At 33.1% G+C, this 16,401-nt stretch overlaps 1 protein-coding gene across 1 annotated transcript; it reads right to left on the bottom strand.

Annotated features, from left to right (window-relative positions):
- Positions 1 to 15,841: 15,841 nt before the first annotated feature.
- Positions 15,842 to 16,291, bottom strand: LOC132270170 (uncharacterized). The gene has a single exon (XM_059771370.1). It carries the CDS (start codon positions 16,289 to 16,291, stop codon positions 15,842 to 15,844), a length of 450 nt encoding a protein of 149 aa, XP_059627353.1.
- Between the last annotated feature and the right edge of the window lie 110 nt (positions 16,292 to 16,401).

The following is a 16,401-nucleotide window of genomic DNA, read 5'->3' as shown; positions in this document are numbered from 1 at the left end:
TTAGAGTGCATTCTTTGATACAATTATTTTTTTAAATGCTTAAAAGAAAAGGCAAAAAAAAAAAAATGATGATTAAATACTCTTTCTCAATGGCAAGAGGTCTCTGGAGCCATAGGGTTGGGGCAGGAAGGACACAAGTCTATGGTTAGACTACTAGTTGCCTAATGGACCAATAGTTCAATAGTTGGGCCTCTCTGGTTTGGAAATTCTTTAACTAGATAATAATATCTTAGTTGATAGCCTAATTTCCAATCACCATTGAATGCACCCAACCACTATCCACCTTCACCAATTCTTCCCATCAAGAAGTTTCATTGGTCAATCACAGGAGATGCCCCAACCTTCCTCTGAAACAGACTATGTCGAATGGTTACCTAGCCCTACCAAAGAATTCACAATGGCACATACCATAAGATACTTTAACCCTCCCTCACTAATTTTCCCTTGGCACGAAGTTGTGTGGTTCAAACATCATATTCCTAAACACCGCATAATCCTATGGCTAGCTGTGAGGAAAAGATTGTACACTCTTGATGCCAAACCAGTCCTCCACAAACACTACACAAACTGTTGTTACTTATGTAATTCTGTTTGGGAATCAATGGACCACCTTTTCTTCAAATGTGAATATTCATCCCATATATGGTGTTTTGTTCAAGAAGTTGCAGGGTTCTATATCTTACCAAGCTGTTGGACTGAACTGATTCAGTGGTGTTCATCACACTGGTCCTCATCCACCTTTCTAGTTCATAAGCTTCTTTGGGCTGCTGCTGTTTACTTCATATGGATGGAAAGGAATGCAAGAGCCTTTAGAAACCAATCATCATCTCCCTATAGCATCATAGCTCAAGTCAAAGAATGTGTTAGAGCAAGACTTGCATCACTCAAGCTCAAAAATTCCCATGACATAAGATCACATCCATCTCACAACTTCAGCTGCTCTTCCAGCAGGGTTGTTCCACGTACGGCTGCTAGACAAGCTTGGCTTTTACACTAGCCTGTGTATGAGAAGCTGAGGTTACATGGATTCACAATAAGTAGTGAGTTTAGAAGTACTGAGTTTGGCTTGGCATAAGGATGTCGTTTCTGAAGTCAGAAAGCTTAGCTTGGCAAAGTTGGATGTAGTGTTAGATGTTTGATGTATCTTCTTGTTGTATTTCTTTTGTTGTTGTCTCCTTCCCTAATTGGGACAATCTGTACATTCCTTCTTATATCTATTCAAGCTTACCTTAAACAAAAAAAAAAAAAAAAAAAAAAATGTTTTCCTTCTTTTCAATGTTTTCATTCTAAATTATTGCAAGATTAAATTCTGAATGGATAGTTTATTTTGTACTTAATTTCAATTGAATTCTAACTTTTATAATTTATATAAAATTATGGTTCATCAATTTTGATTATGATATATATATATATATGTATATTATTAATTTCGTCAATGCTTTCCGGTTGTTGTTTGAAACTTTTTTTAGCTATAAAAATAAAAAATAAAATAAAAAATTTGCCTTCAAATCTCTTTTATTTTTTTAGTTAAAAAAATCTGTTTTGTTGACTATATCATAAGTAACAGAAAACTAAGATAAAATCTACCTTTGAGTTTACAATACTATCACTCTTATATTTTTTGTAAAATCATTCTATTATAACCTTAATTGATTTGAACCCTGACCACATGCCTATTTATAGCAATCCTAAACACAGATAAAATCTACCATTAAGTTTACAATACCATCACTCTTATATTTTCTGTAAAATCATTTTATAACTTTAATTGATTTGAACCCCGAGCACATGCCTATTTATAGCAATCCTAAACACAGATAAAATCTACCATTAAGTTTGTAGTATGTTGCACAAGCTCTTTGAAAAATTCTACACCATTCCATTTATAATGTGTTCTCTACAGTACAAATCTAACCATATTAACTAAAATATTGAGACTTTTATTGTTTGATAACCATAATTTAAAGATCAAATTTAAGTCCAAATTTTTTAGTATAATTGTATATTGAATTTTTTTAAAATATTTGTTTGAATTTTGAAAGTCACTTAAATTTTTATACCCCTTTTAGATGACTTATTCTTTTTACATTTTTATATATTTTGAAAAATGGTAAAGATCACGAAAGGAATTTGTTCATTTTATCACGATTGAAGTGGACTTTTATTTTTGGAAAGAATTAAGCCATATAATTAAGTCAAATAGTAAGAAAGAGATTATTTATTTGTGGGAAGAATTAATGGGAGAAAGAAAAAATATTGTCTTCGGAAAACCAATCTTGCAAATTGTTTTGTCTTGTCTATCTCTCATTATAGAGTTAGTTGTATATGTGTCTTTTTCATCTCTCAATTTAGGGTTAGTTTTTTATCTTTCCATATGAGTTATGTGCCTTATATATATATATATATATATATATATATATATATATATATAGATAATAAAAGATGAATGATGACGTTTCAATTTGAATAAAATCTAATTGAAAAGTTGGATGGATTAAGAATTCAAAACAAATTCATAATAAACTCTAAACTAGTTTTGATGTTAATTTTTTTACTAAGTCTCTTACATTTTTACAGGATAAATGTGTACATTGTTTGTTATTCAATTTAAAATGGAGTTGAAAAGATATATATAATATACATAAAGCTAAAGAAAGAAATAAGGGGAAATATGAGAAAAACAAGTTAATGAAAGGGCTAAAAATACATATTTATCATAAATATATCAATTTCGTGATATGTCATGAAGTTTTTTTCATGACATATAGCAGCGTTCTTTTATTTTTTATCTTGTCAAAAAACATACTTACTCAGTTACCCGTACAAGTCTTAAACCTTAAAACCATTTACTTTGTTCACTATTTCTCATGATGAGGCAAATGTGACAATAAGATGAATGTTCTAATAAAAAGATTGTTACCAAAATACTAAATGCACTTTAGTGTTTTTATTTTTTTATTTTATTATTATATATAAATGCACAACTTTTTATTTGTTAAATAATAATGTCATCTTACATTTATAAAGTAAATGCATTTAATAAAATGATTGTTACCAATGTCTTATATATATATAGATATCGATTTAAATTTTCCACCTTCCAAGTAAAAGATAAAGGAACTACACTACATTACAGTTATTGTTAACACTGTCGCCCATTGTTGAAGTGAAGTGAAATCCTGATCCGGAACTGAGACCTTTCTTATGAAGAAAGAGATATGGTGATCGAGATCGACACTGATGGGTTGCCGGCCAGGTACCCTCCAACGGTAAAGCCAGTACTCGGACTTGTGCATTGAAGAATAAGGAGAGATCTTTGCATTCCCGAGAGAATATTGAAAAGAAACGTCATCTCTCCATTTAAATTTCTTGAACTGATCAGTTGTCGACCGTTATTTGAATTTTTAAGTGCTCGGTCTCATTACCCATCATTCTGGATTGTTCTTCATATGTGCTTTTCTTTATTTTTTATTTTTGTAAAAGAACATGAACATGTACAGTTGAAGAGAGGCATATATACCCCTGTACAAGTAGATATAGTTCTCGTAATTATGGGAGTAATAAGGAATTTTTAAGGACATTTGGAACATTACTTTGTATTCTCTGTGCAAATTGTAGTTTACATTGATTTTACAGTCTACTAAATTAGTGTTTATTAGACTCCCATGTGTTTATTAACAGAACTGCATCTTATCTGGTTGAAATTTCTAGTTTTTTATAATTATCGAAAAAAAAAAACTGTCTAGTTTAGTTTTTTCTGTTTGACCTCTTGCAAGTTATGACAATCTAAATACATCAGATCCTAGAGATCAAAAGTGGTTACTGAGAGATTATATGGCTCCGTAAAATGTCTTTCATGAAAAATATTTTCCTTTTATAGGTAAAATATATATATATATATATATATATATATATATATATATATTTTTGGTATTGGACAAATGTGTAGGTTGAAGTTGATGAGTTATTTTTATTAGGTTTCAATATTAAATGAAAATAATTCAAGAAAGAAATGGGTTAAAGTGACTCTAGTCTTATATTTTCGTTTATAAAACTGCAATATATTGACTAAAGAGAACACAACAAAGTGAATTCAATAATTTCATGTATACATTTAAAATTCCATCTTTTGTGAAAGGTATAAACAGAATATATATATATATATATATATATATATACACACACTGACACACACACCTCTAAAAGTTCAAAATATGGAGTTTTCAAAGCATACCAAGGAGATGAGACATCATAGACTAATTAGTCTCTAGATTAAAGAAAGTTCTGTCGGCCAGTTGAATGAATTATATATGGAATTAATCAAATCACTTTATCAGAATAATAATATCATATATTGAATTTAATATCATGTATTCAATCTCTCTATATATATGCATATTTATTGAATTTTGATAAGGATCCAATATGTGTCCGCATGCATTAAATTAATAACCATCCCTTGTGTTTATGTTATCTTATGTCCCTTGAAACTTTATTGTTCAAATTCATTATAACTATATTGCTTGAAATATAATATTTCTAAGGCAAACTAAGTTAGATGAACACTGAACAAGGGCTGGTTTGAAGGGAACTCATCTCTATTTCTAGTCTTTTTAACTCTAAATTTGGCAAATTGGTTGAAATGTGCGCGCACACAAACACACGCACAAAAAAATAAAAATAAATAAAAATACTTTTTTATGTATCATTTAGATGATAATAAATCAATGCTATGTATATATAGATAAAATTAGGCTTATTTAGGTACCATTCATGCTGTAAACCAAAGTGCGTGCCCAGTAAGAAGAATATGCTCCATTTGGTTGAATGGAAGCCATCAGATGATAGAAGACAAAATTTGAATTGGGATCAGATGGCAGGCCACTGTCTTCATGATGCTGCACAAACCAATGTTGAAAGATTAATGTTTTTGGATTTATTCAAAGAATTTGACATATATATTAGGTATAAACTACCGATTTGTTGAATGTTTATTATTTATTTTTTTGAATGTTCAAGCAAAAACACACCCACCACTGTGTATATATTTTTGCCTCCACCACATAACCAAATTATGCAAGCATGATATAAACCAACTATTAATTTAGTCAACTTAGAACACATTTTCATCAGAATATGACATCAATAGAAATGAAAAGCAAATCATTCTCCTTCATTTTGGAGAATTGTAGCCTTTGCATACATGAATATATATATATATCATCTGATCTCTTTCTACTGGTGCAAGGATATATACCGAATGAAATGACTCCAGATCCAAGTCTTTTCTGTACTTACAAAATAATTTGATAACACGGATTCTTATTTCTTAATGATATCCCACGATCAAGACAATTGGCTGAATTCCGTAAAACCATTTCATAGAAGTTCATTCACAAGAATTTACCGAAAAAAAAAAAAAAAGTTCATTCACATGATCTTCTTTTTATAAAGTGAATAATCGACTTTGATTCTTGATTAATTCACATCACTTCTGCTTCTATTGTAACAAAAGAATCTAAACCACGGAGCGGAAAATAAAAGGAAAATTTAGAGAAAATATGAAAGAGAATGTATTGCGGGCAGATACGTACCATTATTGAACCAAACCAAAGAATTGTACCTTTTTTGTTCATAATGCAAAAAAAGTTCTGCAGAGAAGCATACAAGAGTGATATTGGTCCGGCTCGTCTCCAAACTTTGTATGAAACAAAAGAAGATGAGCCAAAACAATATCACACCATGTCTACTTCTCCAGACATGAAGATTGAAGCTAAGCCTTCCTCATTGAGAAATGTCAATGCTTGTAGGGAGGAGCTTCTTCTCCACCCACCCACCCACCCACCCCCACCCACACACACACATATATATAGAGAGAGGAAGAATAAGGTTTTGTTAAAACTTGGAACTGACACACACACACACACACACACATATATAGAGAGAGAGAAGAAGAATAAGGTTTTGTTAAAACTTGGAACTGTGGGTGGTTCCTATAAGACTAGAAACAAGGACTAAAGTAATTACTTGGCATATGGAACCTTATCATGACCAAGATTTAGGAATCCATTAGCTATCCTTATTCTCTTCCATTGTTTATATACCCTGCATAATGGAGGAACCTTCAACAGTAATGGCACGTGAACATTTTGCAGATATATACTTATCCATGTGTCATTGTTAAAACATCATTTAAATTACACACACACACACACACACACAAAAAAAAAAAAAAAAATAGGTCTTATTTATTTTCATGTCCTTGAAAAGAACTTTGGCAATGTCTTTGGATTACTCGAGCCTTCTACCCATTAATATTTCATTTTAAAAAGAGAGGAAATATCAATATACCTTTATTTTTTAAAATCCAACAATACGGTTTGAACTAACGTATCAGTAACTTAAAACTCTATTTGGAGAAAATCTAATCTTTTATTTTTATTTTTATTTTTTAAAATAACTTATGTCTCACTATGAGTGAACCATTTTAAACAAAATAACGTAATAGTAACATTGAATTATATCTGTGATTGAATCCATCTAACTCATTTAACATAGAGAACACAAATTCTTGAATTTAATTTTGTTTTGAGACATGAAAAAATATACCATTAAAAACAACAAAAAAATAAAAAAAAGTTGGAATTACTAATTTTCAAAAAATAATTAGTTGTCTCTCTCATTGTATCATTACAGGTTGTGGTCTCATTGTATAATTTTTTCTCTCTTCATATTTTGATTCTATGGGTTTTTTGTTCTGATAATTTCAGTTACTTCTCGCTATCATTAATAATCTCAAAGAAAAAAAAAAAAAAAAAAAAAAAAAGCAATATGATACATTGTCGTGGGATTGACGAACGATTGGATTGTTTGGTTTATGATTTGTGTTATTTTGTTTGTTTGTCGATGTCGTTGTGCATTAGTGCCTACAATTAATTTGTAAGTGTGTGTCTAGTGTTTGTCTATAGTGGGTATGAGAGAGTGTGTCAGAGTAATAGGAATAAGAGTGTGATCAAATTTAAATATAAAATTCATATCTTATTTGTTAAGTTAATGATTATTGAATTTAGATTAGTAACCGTTATCAGATTAAATGTTTCAATTCATATATTCTATTTAGATCGGATTCATCTCGGATTAAATTTGAATTCGGATAAAAATCATACTTATGAACATATATAATTATTCGAATTCGAGTAGGTCTAAATAAGAGTGTATAAGATGTTTTTACTATGTAATTTTTGCAAGTAACTGGCAAAAGTGGAAAAAATTCTTTGCAGTCAAAGGAACTAGTTACAATAGTGTAAAGGTAAAAGTGAACTTGCTCAAAGAAATACAAAGTGGTGATAATGGAGGATGTGGTGTAAAGACATAGTTTAAAATATTCTATCTTTGTCATTCACTGGCAAAGAGCCGGCCCTAAATCTCAGTTTGATACCAATCAACCTATAAGGTCTAGCTATTTTCTTGTAAGATGAAGACAAATTTGGAATCTTAGGAAGCCGAGTTAATTTTATTTTTCTGACTTTTCATTTCTTTAGAGTGACCTAAATGAACCATTGGTGTCACACAACAACAAGAACAATAAAAAAAAACAAAAGGGATAACCTAGTTTATTAACATTCTTTAATCACATGGAAGTTTGGTTCATCTAAAAAAGTGCAAAAGTCATTAAAAATAAAAGAGAATGGTCCCTCTAATTTGTGCATGGATTTGGTCACAACACTTTGAAACCATTAGACAGGAATTATTGTATGATGTCGGGTCCCGATTAAATTTGTGGCGATGGTGTGGGCGGTGTGTCGTGGACGGGTGTGAGGCACTGACAAATTATTACACTGAGCGAGTTATGAGTACACAATCTCACATCGTCTAGGTAAGAAAAAGATGAAGTGATGTGGTAGTATTATATTCAATTGGTATGAGACATTTTGGGATAAAACTCATTAGTAAAACCGTTCGAATTCAGGTTCAAAGTGGATAATATCATATCATGTGGTGGAGTGAGTTGTTATAAATGGTATCAAAGCCTAACCCACCTGGAAATGTGGTCAATTAGGACGTTGAACCCCAAAGGGAGGGTGATTGTGATGATCTTGTAGGCGAGTGCAAGAGACTGACATATTACCACACTGAGCAAGTTACGAATACATAATCTCACATCGCTGCACAATCACACATCGCCTCTCCTCTCAAGAGTAAATAAAATAACCCTTTTCTTTATGTATCATCATGTAATAATATAACAATCATTAAGAAAAAAATTTATAAAAATATTAAAATATGATTAGATAAAGTTTCTGGACAACTTTTTTGTGTTTTTAAAATTAATGGTCATTATGTACTTAGATGCAAGAACCTATCACGCTCTGTACGAGTGAAGGGAATTAGTATTATATAATAACCTTGGTCTATTCAATGGAAAATATTGGAAAATCTAAGGAACCTAATCTGAAAGATTACAATATTCTTCTCTTCCTACTAAGAAAAAGTCAATTGGTTCCTCTATTTTCTTTCACTGTCATTCTTGCTATATATATTGATTAATTGACTCAATAGCAAACCAGAATTCAACTGAATTTCCTTGTCAAAAGATGATTAAATTTTCTAAGAAACCATTGGATTTGGACAGACTAAGAGATTTGCTTACCAAGTCATTGGCATGTTTGGCACTTGACTTGATTTTGATAACCTAATTTAATACTTAATTATGAATAGATTATTAGTGTTTATTTGATGCATTTGATAATACAATTTGGGTCACGCAAACAAGTAATTGTCGCGTAAAAATTGTGATATGGAGGTCACGAGTTCAAAATACGAAAACAACTTCTCATGCGGAATTAATACTGTGTACATTTGACCATCTCCAAACCTTGTAATGACAGAAGTCTCGTGTATTGAGTTTTCCCTTTGTCTTTTAAAAATGGACTAAAATTTTAAGTGATTGTGACATCACTTATAACCAAATATTGAACAATCTAAAACTCCAAAAAATGTTTATAAAAAAAATCAATTTATTATTATTGCTTAAATTTCAGCTTTTAAAATTAAACTCTTATAACGTTTAATACTTAATTTTAATTTGATCAAACAAGCAAAAAAAAAAAAATGAAAAAAAAAAAAAGAAAGAAAAAAGAAAAGAGAGGAATGAAGATGAAAAAGGGAAAAGCACATTGTTTTGCAGCCCGAGGGCATAAAAACAAAAGGAACTTCCTATTTCTATATTGCTGTACCAGCCAGTTATAAACAATGTTTATTTGGCTGTCATTATCATGTTGCTGTCTCGGCACATAATTATATATTATACTTGATACCATTTAAATTCTTAGTTCAATTTTGTCTCTAAATGGTGGAGTTAAATTTCATGGTGCGCTAGAGTAGATGCTGTAGTGGTAGGTGATGGTGAGCGACTATAGACAAGCGACTTTTTAGGGTATTTATAATTTTGAAAATAATTTTATATTTTTAAAATTTTGAAAACAGAAAATTGTATAAAGAAATTATGTTTGATTCAATTTTTTTAAAAACAAATTTTTTATTTTTAAATTATTGAGAACTATTTTTAAAGTTACAAACTAACCAAACCTTAAAATCCAACAAACACGATTTGAGAATTATAGAGTCATCTAGGGAATATGAATAACTTTAATTAATACATGTTATTAGTTCAGGATTCTTTTAGGTTCACAAGTTGCACAACATGTGTTTTTTTAGAAGTAATTAAACTTATGACATAATTTAGTTGTAAATTTTTTGTTCTAATATCTTTGTTATTGGCACATTATATTGTGAGATTAACTGTTTGAGAATTTAAGGAAATTTTAATCCACTTTTCTAACACATTATATTGTGAGATTAACTATTTGAGAATTCAAAGGGAAAATTTATCCGATTTTTTAATCTTACACCAACAAATGTATCAAACACAACTGTACATCTGTTAATTGTATATATGTTTTGTCTTTGGAGGCTATATGAAAATTTCAAAAGTCATGTTGACATAATATTTATTGGGTTTGGTTTTTGGAAGGCATATGAAAAATCTATGAATAATGAATTTTTAACTTGTATAGTGACTATGTTTTACAAGACTTTGTTTTGTTCAGTAACAAATCAGCCTCTCACTCAATTTATACCAACAAATGTATCAAACACAATTATATATATGTTTTGTCAAACACAATTGTATATTTTTTTTTTTTTTGGAATTTAAAGCAACTGAATTAATTGATAAAAATTACAAAGGAGGCCATAGGCCAAACAGCCCAAAAGGGACACATAACAAGCCCGTGGGGCAGAAAGGGCTTAGCCCAAGAACCAGAACCCAAATAACGGACGAAAGATCCATTAGTGAGGATTCAACAAAACAACAAGCTACAATCCGGTGAGCAAAAAAATTTGCCGGAGCAATACCGGCCAGAAATTAATCAGGAGGTCTTGGAGGCAGACGACAAGAGGAGGGAGACAGGTTCCAGTCCTCGAGAATCCTCCTTGAAGAAGCACAACCATAAAGGAACCCTAATTTCGGAATTGAGGTGATTGAATTACAGATTCGAGTAAGCACTGATCTTTGTGAGGATTTCTTCCCTTTAAAGATTTGTTCATTTCTCTCTTCCCATGTATGGTAAACCATTGATGAAAGGCATACCTTGCGAAGCAAGTTGGGGCCGGAATTGACTTTCCATCTTGTAATGACCCGGTCATTTGCCTTCCTTTCCTTTTTCCTGAAATTTTACGAATGAATTTTTTTCGTTTAATTTTCTTTTCTGAGCTCTGTTTCGTGTCGCTTAGTGTCATCTCGAGTGCTCAGAATTGGTTTCTGAGACTTTTTCATGTGAATTGACAACTTCCTTTGAGTACCGAGTCATTTTCGCATTTTTCGTTTTTGGACATTATGCGCCTTTCGTCCTTTTCTCTGTTTCGTCTTTTTCCCTATTCTGTCTTTTCCCCATTTGTCACATTGTTGGCACAACCTCGCTTCTCATGCTCGGAGTTGGTTTTTGACTTCACGTACCTTCATCTTGACTGGTTTTCTCGAAATACGTATCTTTACTTTTGCAAGAAAGTACTCTGGTTGCTCCCGGTGTCCATAAGGGCATGGATGCAAAGTTCTATGAAATTATTTTCTTTTCTTGGGGTGTTTTTCGTAAATATCTTTTGAAGATATTTTATTTCAGGGGTTTTTAAGAAAATATTTTTGGAAGATATTTTTATTCTGGGCCATAAGTGCAGTTTTCACTTTTTAGAAGGGCCATTGTGCAATTAATGAAAGTTATTGCAAAATGTCTTATTTTGAGCCTGGATCCTCGTACAGGATTTATTTTCACATTTCGTCGAGTTGTGTACTCTTGGAATTTCCTCCTGGTCGATGTTTTCCAATTTCAGGGTTTCTGGCCCCGGTTTGCGCTAAACTTGTTTTGGGCATAACTTTCTGCTCGGGACTCGGTTTTCAACGTCATTTCTTCCGTTGTTCATATTTAATTATTTTAAATCTTTTTCGTTCACAAAGTTTTGCCATTTGAGCGTATCTGCTCAAATTTTACTTTTTCAGATCCGGCGGGGCCCATTCGGGGTACTTTTTGAGATTTCTATAAAAGGGGGGTGAGATATTTCATTTTTCATCTTCTCCCCTCTTCATGCACGACCTGGAGCTCCCATGGCAGCCCAAGGGGTGCAGCCATCTTCTCTCTCCTCTTTTGGTTCACTTTTCCTTGATGGAAAGTCTTCGGCCTTAACGTTTGTTGTTCCCCTCGCCGTGCTCTACCTTTCTTGAGTTTGGTTTTGAGGCCAAGTTATGATTTTGATGGGGCTTTCATGGGGATTATGTTCACGGCGTTGTCCCCGACAAAACCTAGTAGTTTCGTCGGATTCGGAGCCGTTCCATTTTGATGGCTTTTGAGATTTTCATCTCAAATTGAGGTAGGGGATGTTCTAGGTTTAAATTCTTGTTATATAGCATGCTTATGATGCTTATACTACTTGTTTGTATGATTAAATATAAAATCTAGAGATTTTATTATTTATTTTTCTTGTACGGGATCTAATTTTCCCAGTTGCTCATGACTTGGTTTAAACATGTAGCATGATTTTATATTACCCCTTTAATATGCTCATTGTCGTGTATTAAAATTGGAATATTTGAATAAGTATTAAAGATTTTATTTAATATTTATCTTAGGTGAAAGATTAATTCACATGGCCTTAACTAGCTTGAAATTAATATGTATTAGCATATTATATTAGGCCTTAGCATGCTCTTCAACATAGTTGAATTTGAAAGTAATTGGAGGTGTTTTGAAAATTAGTAATTATTAATTAATTTGATTAATTAATTTGCCCCGAGTGCACTATTCACTCTATTTGAATTCCGACTTGATATTCTTGATTTACATGCCATATAGCTTCACATCTATTTGATTTAGAATATTCGTTGAGGTTTTGAAACCTTTCATTTAATTAATTTCCTTATTTAAGATTTAATTCTCATGGTGATATACAACTTGGAATTGAATTGTGGCATACTAGAAAATTAAGCTTTGGCGTGGTTGTTCACATATATTAAATTGGGATTAATTGCATGAGAATTGCAACCTTTATTTTATATTTAACTTTAGTGAAAGTTTAATTTACATAGGTGTAACTTGCATGAGATAAGCCTGTAATGTGATATTACATTAGTCCTTGACATGTTCTCTAAGATATGTTAAATTGAGAGTATTTGGTTAAGTTTGAAAATCTAGAGATTTTAATTAAAAGAATTAATTAAAATCTATTTTGTGGTCCTATTAGCTTAATTAAGGTTTTAACTTGATCTTTGTATTGGTCATGACTTGTTTACTAGTATATATTAATTTGGGACTATTTAAAGTTGTTTTAGGCACTTGGGATTTAAATTAGCATGATTTAATTAAAGTTCTACTTTGTTGTTCTAACAACCTAATTGAGTTTTAGAATGGATATAGGTGATGACCTTGCCATGTCCTTTAACATGTGTTAAATTGAGGTTAATTGGAATTGAATCAGAATCTATAGAATTTAATTATGTTTATCTATTTAAATTCTATCAATTTGCTCCATGATCTAATTGTATTTTAGAAGTGGTTTCTATATTCAAATCATGGAATTAGACTTGTTGTATATTCATTTGATTATGTTTTGAACATTGGATAACATAGTTGCTATGTTTGTATTCATGAGAATATATGTTCCAATATTGAATTATATTGTTATAGCGTGTAATGATTCGCACACTGAAGATTCGACATGTGATGTTATTATAGTGCGTAACGAATCGCGCTCTGAAGATTCGACATTGTCATCCTATAATAGTTATGGATTTAGAGCATGTGTTGTGTGGTTACAACCTACTTGTGCATGAAGGTAGTTTCGTGTATTGTTTAATACGTATATAAGTTGTTGACTTATTTATTTTGGAGTCTTGGGACATTGTTACTGTGATATGGCTAAAGTTCGGCTTTAGTGCGGGAGATATGAGTTCTCCCCAATTGAGATAGTGCGCACTAGGGTGGTCTTCCCAGCGGGTTAATGCCCGGAATAACCAATTTGTTCTTGGTTTAGTCTGAGACGTGATGTCCAAGTCTTCCACTATTTGTTTTTCGCATTCAATTCCAAGTTATCAATCATGTTTATATTGTGACTGTGGTTTTGGCTATTGGCGATTTGATGTTGTTAAGTACATCCATACTAAATTGCTATATTTAGTTGATTTAACATTTAGATTTCAAGTTGATAACTTTGAGAATCTGTATCTAGTTGCTTTGTGTAAGCATGTTTCTATCTGGTTGCTTTGTGTAAGCATGTTATATCTTGTTGCTATGTGTAGCATGCTCTTGTGTTGTTGAAATTGCATAAAGGATGTGTTTTATGCTAGAAATGATCTTAGGTAGCTAGGATGTTCCGTGAGTCTCACCCTTGACATAGACGTTAGGTGGAATGAACCACAATAATTAAATCATGCAACTTGTAAAACTTTAGGTCGATGCATGCTCATTTCCTACGAGTAGCTTTATGTTACTCACCCCTACGATACTAGGGCATATTTCAGGAACGAAGACTTGGTTCGTGAAACCTAGCATTCCTTGGATGTCGTGTAGCTTTCAAGTTTCCATTTCACGCAAATGTTAACATGAAATGTCATTTTGTAGACTTATATGTCAAAATATGTATATTTGATTCCATGTATGTAATGTGTACTTAAGTACACTCTTTTCAATGTATTTGATATTTATGAGATGAGGCCGGAGGCCAATGACCATCATATTGTGTTCTATGTACTTTTTAACTTCATGAAATATTGTGAAAATCTTAAAAAATCGCAAGTCATTGCTTCACCATAGTTGCATCGGGTGTGGGAATTCCATTCTCATTCTTTCATAGGGTCTCATAAATTATATTTGAAGTGTGGCAAAGGGCCAAACGGTCATTTGATCCCGTTTTGTATTTTTGGATTCTGAGTTTTCATTCCAAGTTCCATTTTTGCCTTTTTGCCCGTTGGGGGGTCGGATTTTGTATCGGTAGTATTTTTAAGTCGTGGACCATTGTAGCACGTCCAAATAGGTAAGTTACGTTTGCGTGCATGGTCATTTCCGGGCAAAACCTTATCGTTTGTGTTTTGAGCCTCTTGTGAATTCATTTCGCATTTTTTTTGCATATTCTGATCTAGGGGCATTATGGACCTTTCACGGTGGTTTTATTTCCTTCTTTCAACATGGTTGAATAGAAAACGTGATTTTGGGGGGGGGGGGGGGGGGGTTTATTTTTCGTGTTTTTCCAGAAAATATCTTCTTGGTGCCGGAAATCGATCGCAAAGTTTAGTTTTCAGTTTTCTATATAGTAGCTTTTTCGACCCTCTGGACCAGATTTCTTGGGAGGGCATTTTGGGCATTTTATATTGCGTTTTTTTTTAATTCTCTTGCGAGTCACGTAGAAAACTCAATTTTGAGGGGGTTTTTTCTTTGTGTTTTTGCAAAAAAATTCATCTAGGCCTCTAAATTCAGCCTCTGTTCCGGATTTTTCTGAAAAACAAACCCACAGCAGCTTTATGGGCTGCTGCTGCCAGCCATGTGTGCACTAGCGCTCGTGCGGCGCGCATGGGCGTGCGCATGGGGCTGTCGTGGCCCCTCGTCGGGCCGCCGCGACGTCAACTCTTCTCTTGGGCTTTTTTCCTTCGTCCGGACTCTGATTCAAGTGAATTTTTTTTTGAACTTGACTAATTTTTCGCTGTCTTTCCAACAATGTGCTTGGTTGCACCCAGTTCTTCCTGGATAATTACCAGTTTACCCTTTTGCCTTAAGTGCTTGTTTTTCTTCGTCATGCCGTTTCTCCTTCGTCCGGACTTCGAATCATGCGATTCTTAAGTCCACCTTGATTAGTTTTTCATTGTCCTTCCAGCAGTGTACTCAATGGCACCCGAATCTACAGTTTTCAGAAATGACTATTTTGCCCCTGGGGGCTTATTTGTCATGTTTTTGATCTTTTGCTTCCGCATCAGTTCTTGTTGAATTCCACGACCTCATGGAAGGTCACTTTGACTTCTTAGAGTCGTGTTTTCTGTTTTCGCTTCCGTATTCAGATCCGTTATCGGATCATCCTTACGGTTTATCATAGGACACGCTGGCTTAAAAACCAGGGTCGTCACACATCTGATGCTGGACCATGAGATTAGATTCTCCCAATTTGAGATAGAGTTGCAGAAATTTCTTTTGTCTTTAATGAAACTCCAAGTCGGAGAGATGAATGGGCAGTTGAAAAATAAGTGGTCGTGGGATTCATGGTGTGAAAGGCATAGAGCACAAATGTTGACATGTTTTGCCATAACTTAGCTGTCAAGTGTTGGGAGCCTTGCTTGGGCTGTGAGCCAGAGATTGAATTTCATACGAGGTATAGTTGGGGATTTCCAAACTAGGTTGAACCAATGAACTAGAGGAGAAGGACCTGCAAGAGAAGACGTTGTGTGCATTAAGCTGTAGAGGCCTGAGGATGAGGCTATCCAGCGTTTCGTGTCACTTCTAGATGGGCATGGAGGAATTAGAGATGACAGTTTTGGAATTGAGCTTAGTAGAGAATGTGGGAAGCACCAATTGTGATTGACAATGAAATACTGCACTTTGATATCCAAACTGAGGCCCAAATCAAGAAGAATAGCTGAAGAGAATCTAGTGCAGAGAGGACCACCAAGCGCCCAGTTGTCCCACCAGAAGGAGATGCCATTGCCATCCCTAATGATGTGCTTGATTAAAAGCCTAGCTGGATGTCTGAGCTGCAACATTTTCCTCCAGCTCCAAGAGCATTGGTGAGGGATGCCAATGGTCCAAAAATTGCTGGACTTGATCAAGTGAGTATTACACCACCTAATCCATAATCTATCTGGATTTGCAG

The sequence above is a fragment of the Cornus florida genome, unplaced genomic scaffold (assembly GCF_030987335.1).
Source record: "Cornus florida cultivar Cherokee Brave unplaced genomic scaffold, ASM3098733v1 CherokeeBrave_3.0.0_Hap2_Chr08, whole genome shotgun sequence".
Taxonomy (NCBI): Eukaryota; Viridiplantae; Streptophyta; class Magnoliopsida; order Cornales; family Cornaceae; genus Cornus; species Cornus florida.
This window is presented reverse-complemented; position numbering and strand designations above follow the sequence as displayed.